The sequence below is a fragment of the Lactuca virosa genome, chromosome 3 (assembly GCF_052849685.1).
Source record: "Lactuca virosa cultivar CGN04683 chromosome 3, Lactuca_virosa_CGN04683_v6, whole genome shotgun sequence".
Lineage (NCBI taxonomy): Eukaryota > Viridiplantae > Streptophyta > Magnoliopsida > Asterales > Asteraceae > Lactuca > Lactuca virosa.
The window spans coordinates 41,287,407-41,296,709 of NC_136428.1; the positions used below are offsets into that span (position 1 = coordinate 41,287,407).

General features: G+C 35.5%; 2 protein-coding genes across 2 annotated transcripts; one reads left to right on the top strand and one right to left on the bottom strand.

The window, feature by feature from the left end:
• The first annotated feature begins 637 nt into the window (after nucleotides 1–637).
• On the top strand, nucleotides 638–3,796 carry LOC145165530 (uncharacterized). The gene is made up of 6 exons (XM_079084260.1): nucleotides 638–1,220; nucleotides 1,793–1,867; nucleotides 1,954–2,446; nucleotides 2,532–2,917; nucleotides 3,010–3,236; nucleotides 3,303–3,796. Exons 1-6 carry the CDS (start codon nucleotides 666–668, stop codon nucleotides 3,577–3,579), a joined length of 2,013 nt encoding a protein of 670 aa, XP_078940386.1. The 5' UTR covers nucleotides 638–665; the 3' UTR covers nucleotides 3,580–3,796.
• A 65-nt stretch (nucleotides 3,797–3,861) lies between these two features.
• On the bottom strand, nucleotides 3,862–5,740 carry LOC145165531 (PCNA domain-containing protein). Its single transcript, XM_079084261.1, has 6 exons — nucleotides 5,319–5,740; nucleotides 5,091–5,180; nucleotides 4,840–4,994; nucleotides 4,643–4,763; nucleotides 4,358–4,548; nucleotides 3,862–4,266 (listed from the first exon to the last, which is right to left on the bottom strand). The coding sequence occupies exons 1-6, from the start codon at nucleotides 5,424–5,426 to the stop codon at nucleotides 4,017–4,019; spliced, it is 915 nt and encodes a 304-aa protein (XP_078940387.1). The 5' UTR covers nucleotides 5,427–5,740; the 3' UTR covers nucleotides 3,862–4,016.
• Between the last annotated feature and the right edge of the window lie 3,563 nt (nucleotides 5,741–9,303).

The window sequence follows — 9,303 nt, forward strand, 5'->3', positions numbered from 1 at the left end:
CGGACTAGTTCCTCGTGTTTCAGACTAGTTCCTCGTTGTTATAACCCAACTCCGGAACGGAAAATGACTAATATTCCAGACCGGTTCCTCGTGTTCTGGACCATTTTGCCGCATTCCGGAGCGTTCCATAATGAAATTTTATGCTCCGGAACACTATATTTCAATGTAAACTAACAATACTTAAACATCTAAACTACTTTTGGGTTGGTTCAACTGCAATAACATCTTTAATTAAAAACTCTGGAACATCAGTTCATTTTGGAGGTTTTTCTACACATTCCAGAACAGTAGTTCTAGTGAATAATCACATTATACAAACAAACAAACTAGGTTATCGGAGTAAAGAACGTACCCGTAAAATAATCGGGTTGTAGTGGTCGTCTTCCAAGTCGGAGATCGAAATCGGAATCGAATCGCGTCAGAAAGTTGAAGCAAGTTCTGGAATGAAGTCGAGGGTTCGGATTTTGAAATTCAAATTTACGATCCGAAACACGTATAAAAACCCAAAATGGGCATTTCCGAGGCAACGAAATGGATCTGTCAACCCGAAAACGAGTACAAAATAGGTTCCGAAACAGCTAGTTTACTCAATTTCCGGAAAAAATAAATAAATCGGTCGAAGTTGAGCATGGGCTCGCTGAGAACCTATAAAAGGCCGACCCGAGATGGTGGCAGGTGGCGGGGTTTCAACGATGAGAAGAGGCGGCAGAAGAGGAGGAAAATCTCACCAAAAGAATGTTGACGAAAATTGGACTTTCAGACCGCTTCATGATCACAACATCCATCAAGAGATTCAATCTGATCCAATATCATCAACAGAACCTTCCACCTCTTCAATTGCAAAACCCATCTCAGATTTCATTCCTAAAACCCCTAAATCACCTCGGAACCCTAGAAACTCCAGGTGGGCATCAAGGAATCGAAGTTCTGGAACTCAATTTGAGAACAAATCTGAACTCGGGTCATTGAATTTTCACTCAAAACAGGGGGAGGATGATGGTGATAGAGATAGAAATAAAGGCAAAGCAGAGTCTTTACAAGGCGAGAAAAAACAAACGAAGAAGGAATCCAGTGACGGATTTGGTGCAAATAAGGATGATGTTCAAGAAGATGACGAAGATGATGTGGTGAAAAGGTTAGAAAGGTTGAGATTGTTTGGTGAAGAACCTGATTTATCAGAGGAATTACTGAGTATTAATGATCAATTACAGGAGGATGAGGTAAATTTTATATTGTTTTCATTAGTTAAGTTTGATTGGTATCGACGTAATGGTTAATTGACTTAATCTTGCAAACTGGTTTGTGATTATCCTTTAAGGGTTATCGACTGATCTCACTTGATGTAGGATTATTGCCACAATGCCACAATCTTTATTGCCAAGATTAATGCTTGTTATGATCCAAGATGGTTTCTTGTTAATAAACTCTGAGCCCTTTAAGCATCATCTCAATTAATATTCATAAAGTATCGAGCAATAACATGGGGGTGTTCTTATTTGTTTCTTTCATTTGCAATCGAAATCCTTCATCATCATATCAATTGGAGTCATATTTCTGTAATCTATCAGTTGAAATCGTTCACTAATTCAATTATTCAAGATTCCTGGTTTAAATCGGAGCATTCCTTAATAATCAGAAAAGCATAGCATTTGTGATTTTGGTAAAATCGGAAATATACTTTCATCATATTTTGGAATCTAAACCATAAAACATGTCATCACAGTTTATAACTTGTGATTCAAAAAATGTATATTCAAACCCTAACTTCTCTCTGTCAATTATCAAACTGAAGATACTGGCTATGGAATCTATCTATGGAGAGAACATATTCATCCTTGACAAGCAAAGTGGGCTGCGATCTTTTCAGGTGCCAATAACAATTTTGCAAAACTTTATTCAAATTTACAAGAAATATATATGAAACTAACTACATATCTATGTGTTCTTATGCAGATTCATGTCTACATTGAAACTCCTGAAGAACTAACAATCTCCACAAAACTGAATTCCAACAATTCAGAAGATTTTTCTTACTCATTTGAAGTCCAATATCTTCCCCCAATTGTTTTAACATGCTTATTACCCAAATCATACCCTACACATCTCCCTCCATATTTCACAATCTCCACACAATGGTTAAACTCTTCAAAAATTTCCAGTTTGTGTTCTACTTTGGATTCAATATGGAAAGAACAAGAAGGACAGGAAGTTATCTACTCATGGGCTGAATGGTTGCATAATTCGGCTCTTTCTCATCTTGGTTTTAACAAAGAAATCATTCTTGGCCCTTATGGTGTCCAATACAACAATGATCCAAGGGCAATTTCGGGATGTGTCTCTCCAGATGTCGATATTCCTTCATTGAAGAGTTACAACGATAATCAAAGAGTTGAAGATTTTCGTAAAAACTTTCATGAATGTTGCATCTGCTTTAGTGAATTTGCTGGTAAGTTTTGATTTTCAACTTGGATTACATATTTACATTTAACACTAGAGTTATGAATTTCTGTTTCTTTCTTGATTTCTCATAGGTACCGAGTTTATAAGATTGCCATGTCAGCATTTCTTTTGTGAAAAATGCATGAAGACATATGCAAACATTCATATACAAGAAGGTACTGTAACCAAGCTTTCTTGCCCTACTACAAAATGTGGAGGGATGATTCCACCTGGCCTTTTAAAGCGTTTACTTGGTGATGAACAATTTGAGAAATGGGAATCACTTACATTACAAAAAACACTTGAATCAATGTCTGATGTGGTCTATTGTCCAAGATGTGAAACACCTTGCATAGAAGATGAAGATCAACATGCTCAATGCTCCAAATGCTTCTTTAGCTTTTGCACTCTTTGTAGGGACAAACGCCATGTTGGCATCACATGTCTTACACCCGAAATGAAGCTCCGAATCTTGCAGGTAAATTTGTAATAATTTAGACTTTGTTGTGTATCAAATATCAATCAAAATTGAAATTTGTAATAAGAAAATTCTGTTATGTTATGATGCAGGAGAGACAAAGCTCGAGTCAAATGAAAGATGATCAAAGGAAACGTGAACAGGAAATGATTCAGGAGCTTATGAGTGTGAAGGAAATACTTCGTGATGCAAAACAATGTCCGGGGTGTAAAATGGCAATTTCAAAAACTGAAGGGTGTAATAAAATGGTGTGTCAAAATTGTGGCAAGTATTTTTGTTATCGGTGTAATAAGGCCATTGATGGATATGATCATTTCAGGTTCTCTCTCTCTCTCTCTCTCTCTCTCTCTCATAAATATAAATGGAATTGAACTAATTGTTGTAGGGATGGAGCTTGTGAGCTTTTCCCTCGAGAAGAAATTAGACAATGGGAAGAACAGATGAATCCACGACAAGTGATGGGGCAGATTCAGGCTGAACTTTTTGGTGATCGTGGACATTCTTGCCCTCAATGTGGTCAGATTAATGGGAAAGTTGGGAATAATAATCACATATTGTGTTGGTCATGCCAAGGGCATTACTGTTATTTGTGCAGAAAGGTGGTTAGACGTGGCTCACAACACTTTGGACCAAAGGGTTGCAAACAACATACAGTCGGATAGCATATTATTTCCTCAAATAATAAATTGGTCATCTATTGTATGTGTTTTCTGAAAATTTTGTCTGTTAATTTCTCATATGTTCTACACGAGTCTTTGAGTCTATTCTTTTATACGGATTTTGACAAAAAAAAAAGTTTATACCATATTCTTAATAATAAAAATCAAACATATTTGTGAGTGTAAATGTAATATAGTTTGGGTTCAATTGTTTATCAAATCATGTTTTGATTTCTTGACTTGTTGATATTATAACCTCGGATGATGTTTCTTGCACAATGTTAATAAATACATAAAAACAGTTCAACATTCATCTTAACGATTAAATCCAAAATTGTATATAAATAAATATCCACTTCACCCTACTAAAACAATCACTCTTTATCTCCTCCAACAACATACAACTCATGTTAACGATTAAGATTACTTTTTGTTGATTTCTAGGAATCATTAACATTGTCTTCAACAACCTCCGGCTTCACAAAAAACTCAATATAAGCAATACGACTAGGCTGCTGATACCCACCAGAATCTACATGTGAGTGAGAACCAGAAGGCCTTACAACAGACACCAAATGTTGAACTTTTAACATCCCTCCTCTCCCAATAGTCAACTTACTTCCTCTATTATCTTTAATCACACTACTCGGTATATTAGAAGTTGTTGCACGAAGAAACTTGTACTTGTACCTACAATGTCAACATTACAAGACACTGATAAACTGACAGTGACAGTGACAGTGACAGTGACAGTGACAGAAAGAGAGAAGGAAATACATGCCTGTGAGAATCAATTTGATCACAGTTGAATGCAACAAGGAGATCTGTGTTTGCATAATACATGAAGTCTATCTGTAAGTCTCCATGGCCTTCGCCTTTAAAAGTAACTGATGGAGGTGTTGGTTGCAGGGTGATTTGGATGCTTGATCCAGGCCATTCAAGATCATCAATGGCTTCTTTCAATGCTGATGACTTCAAAATTCAAACCAGATACATAGTTTTTTAAAAAGTTTAACATGAATTACTACTACAAATGATATGCTAGAGAGAGAAATTAGGTTATTACTTTAACAGTAAAACTGATGGGAGTGCTTCCAACAGGTTCAAAATTGTAGTCCCATGAAATTGTGTCAGGGATTCTAGTTCTGATTTCAGCATAAGTGCAAGCACTTAACGAATCAGTAGATCTAACAAAAGAAAATTTAGCATCAGAGATTATCCACAGATCCATCAAAGAAAAGAAAAAAGGAGTTCCAAAAGTACTTGAGAAGAAGCTGCATATCAGGGCCTGGATATTGGAATTCAATTGTGCTCGAGTGTCCAGGAATGCAAAATGTGTTGAGGCAATCCACGAATAACCCTAAGCTTACTCCAAACCTAGGTCGCCCGTTTGCACTGTATTCGTAACGAACAAAAAGCTACAATGGAAGATCAAGAAGCAGATGTTACTTTAAAGTTAAGTGATGGATAAAGTGTAAACGTTTTTCAATTTAAATTTAGGCGTGTTATAATACCTCTCGTTGTAGATAAACCTTTGCTTGAAGACATCCAGTATCCTCAACAATCAATACGATTCCATGTTCGCTTAATTCCAGAACTGCATCCTAATATATCAGAAAAAGCTAGCTATTAGCACAATCCCCCATACAACAACCCTAGATTGATGATTAAACTGAAGACGATCAAACCCTAGGTTTCCATTAAAAAAATCTTGTTGCAAATTTCGGAAAAGCGAAACGAACCTGATAGCGCTTCCATCGGACTGAGGTGAGGGCATCAACCATGCCTTGAACATTATCGAGTTCACAAACCAGATCCGGCGATTCTGGCTCTACCACCGACGAACTCATCACTTCCCGCCAAAATCATTTTCTTCTCGGTTTCAATAAAAATATATGATTACCTTTCAATTTTCATTTATGCCCATAGAGTTTAGAATTATGATATTAGACCCCAAAGAATCACAAAATGAACGGAAGAAAGATTGAGGTGGTGTGGACACTGGACACCTGCAAAGGAGGCTACCGGTGAAGACCATATAAATGTGGATTCGGTCATGATTGATTGCATGAGGAGGAGAGAACTAAAAAAAAGTGCAAAATCTAGCTTGAGATTAGAAATGAAGGAGTTAGACTATTTTTAGAACATTACATGATAAAGAGGTATTTTCATGCTTATTATTTGAGTAGTACTAGCCTATATCCCTTCATACATATCTTATCCGTTTGTGTTGTTCAAATTTATTTTCTAACTAATTAAATATATAAGTTTGGATTGGTCCATTTGGCGTAAAAATAAGATCATGAGTTCAATCTATACATATACTACCTCGCTATTCTAAAAAAAAATAATTAAATATTGGATGATTTTGTTTTGAGGTTTATTTTTTGTTACTACTTTCTACTGATATGTTGTATATTAGGGAAGAACATAACACGGATCCGGTACCGAATCAAGATTCTTGAATACCGAATTGAGTGAAAAGTCTATACTGAGCACCAAACCGAACAAACGTTACCGGTACCCGGCATGGTATCGGTTTTCGGTACTAGCAATCCCGAATTTCATGATTTTAGAGTATCGAATATCGTCTCATATTTAATAAAAGCAGTACCGATTCAGGTAAGGAATTTCAATACTATTGCTCACCTTGTTGTATATGGTTATTACAATATATGTTATTGTTTGCATATGCTTTACTCATCCCATTGTATGACCAATTAACAAGTATTTGTACATATATATGTCGAAGGTAATATATGTGAACCAGTAGCTCTATTCCATGATATATACATGTTTGTCGACATCTACTTGTTTTGGTCAAAAATTGATAAACTAATTCATAACCAAATTAGTAAGTATGGTGTGATGTTTAGAATAAAATGTTAAATTGTGAAATACTTTAGATCTTAAGATATGCCGAAGATCTTGGTCGTGCCAAGATCCTAGGAAGAAAACTATAATATTTAGAAAACGGTTTAATAATGTTGATTTGTTTTGAAATATCAAGATTAGGACAAAAATAGTGTAAAAGTCATGAGCTATGCAAATTTAGAGACAAGTCTTAAGATATTCAAAAAGAACCAAAATATTACATAATATCAAGATTAGGCCTTTTCGGATGTTGGTAATGTTGGATTAAGTAACTAAAGCCCTCGGTTTGTACCTTAAAGCAAATGGTAAAATTGGAAAGGTGATATCTCGGGTTTCTTGCATGAATTAAGGATTTTAGTTTGACATGTTTTTAGTCAAAAGTAACTAGCTAAGGTTGTGGGGCTCTTCAATACCTTTCTATGCATATAAAGAACGCCGAAAACGGAGTTGAAACGAAGAAGTTATGGTCGTTTGAAGTTGAATTGGAAATTGGTGGCTTTGTCCTATTCGGGGCGTTATACAGGGCATAGCTGTTACACGTGGCGTAATCAAATTATGCAGGGCGTAACTTGTTGAATGTGGATCACGTTTCTAATGGGCTACGCGTGACGTAAATTAGGTTACGCATGGCGTAATTGCGACATATCAAAACCCTAATTCTTCAGTTTTAAGCCATATTTAAGGGCTCTAACTTATGGGAAACCCTCTCATGACCAACCTCCATCACCTAAGATCATTTATTGAGAAAACCTAGCCTCCTCTTGCTTGTTTTGAGCCTTGGTATCTTTTATGGGCTTATTTATCCATTGGAATGGTGAATCTTGAAGAACAAGGTGTTTGTAAAGTGTATGAAAGAAGGATTCACGTATAGATCCAGCAAGGTTGCTTCATTTCTGGACCATTGTGAGTAAAAAACTTTTATCTTGCTCGTTGATTTCTTAGATCTTGTTATTGGCCATTTTTGTCACTTTTTGGTCCTTTGAGCTTGTGTTTGGGAGTTGAGGCAACTCTAGCACCTTTTGAGCTATATAGAACACTCTTGGGACTTATTGGACATGGAAAGTTGTTCTTTGGTGCTTGTGGCGATACAAGTTGTGTTAGTATTTTTGGTCATTTTAGTGCAAAAAGTTTAGATCTTGAAAGTTTGTAACCTTGTTATGGATAAAGTTGGAAACTTTATCCATTTAAACATCATATTGATTCAGATATGAAGGTTAGAGATTTGAACTTAATGGATTACGTTGAGCAAGATGCATTTTTGGTTCCTTTGAGAGTTAAAGACTAGATATTGGTTGTTTGGACCATCCTAATGGATAAAATTGGAAACTTTATCCATTATGGAGCTATTAGGAACCAAATCTGAGAATTGGAATAGAAATTGGTATGAATAAATAGCTTATTGATTAATTTGAAGTTTCATGGAGTATGCAGGGCGTAACTTCTCTTACGCAGGGCGTAGAGCCACATTTCCCCGTAATTTCCATCTTAGACTCTACGCAAGGCGTGATCAGGTTGAATGTTCACTTTTGACCGTTTACTTTGACCAAGTTTGACTTTAGGTCAAATGGGGTAATTTGAGTAGTAAATTGTGGCCTGGTCTCTGTTTGATGTTTAGGTGGCCTATAGAACTAATATTTGGACCAGTGATCAATTCGGCTATTTTCTATACTTTGAGGTGAGTTTTCCTCACTGTACTCGTGGGTCGAAGGCACCAATGTCGGCCTACTAAGTTGTGTTGTGTAATCTGATATATATATATATATATATATATATATATATATATACATAGAATGTTGGTATGGTGTAGTGACCTGTTAGATTTGTAGATCTGTATGATTACATGTACTTGTTTATTTCTATTATCTGTTGCATACGTCAACATATTGGTGGTTGGGTTAAGGTAGGAGGCCAAAAAATCCTGGACGGTGGGTTAAGTTGGTACTGCTTCATGTGGTAGACCAACAAACCAAGGATGGTTAAGTTGAGGCTATAATCCAACAAACCTTGGATGGTTGGGTTGAGGCAATATGCGAACAAACCCTTGATAGAGGCCACGGCTGAACAAACCCTATATACATGTAATGTAATTGTTATTGTATTGTTGTGTGGAGTATTTTGGAGGAACTCACTAAGATTTGGCTTACAGTTTGATTTCATGGTTTCAGATATATTAAATGATCAGGACCGGTCTAAAGATATAGTAGGCCCGGGGAGAAAAGAAAAAATGGGGCCCAAAGTCTTAAATATAATGAAAAGTAAATCAAAAATAAACACACCGTTATAAAATGCACTATTATTATTAAAAAATACAAATATGGCCACGACATTACAAAAACAACTAACTTAAAGTAAAATACTTCTTCTATAAGTTTTAGATAAATTAATTTTTTCTCTTTATGAATATATCATATACTCTATAAATTTTGGACCTCTTAGAGACAATGTGTGACATCCCCAATTTCACAGTTATTTTAAAACTTTTTATTTATGCTTAAATATAGAGTTTATTCATTAATGTGGAACTTGGTCCCGTAAAAGTATTTTTGAAGAAATGTTTCCATTGATTTATTAATGTTGAGGATGCCATAAATGATACAAGAAACATAAGCATAAACGGAGACTTACAAAGTCTCTACATAATGATGATAAGTATCTCCTCGAATATCTCAGCATATACATAAATCATTACCTATGTATCTTTATTTAATTATCTGTGATTCAAGTAAACTGAGTGGGTTAGGTTGGAAAACCTGGTAAGTACATAGGGTTTTCAACCCATAATATTATAATTAATTTGTTATAATTATATAATTCACATCAAAAAAATAACTTGATTACCCATTCTCGTTATTC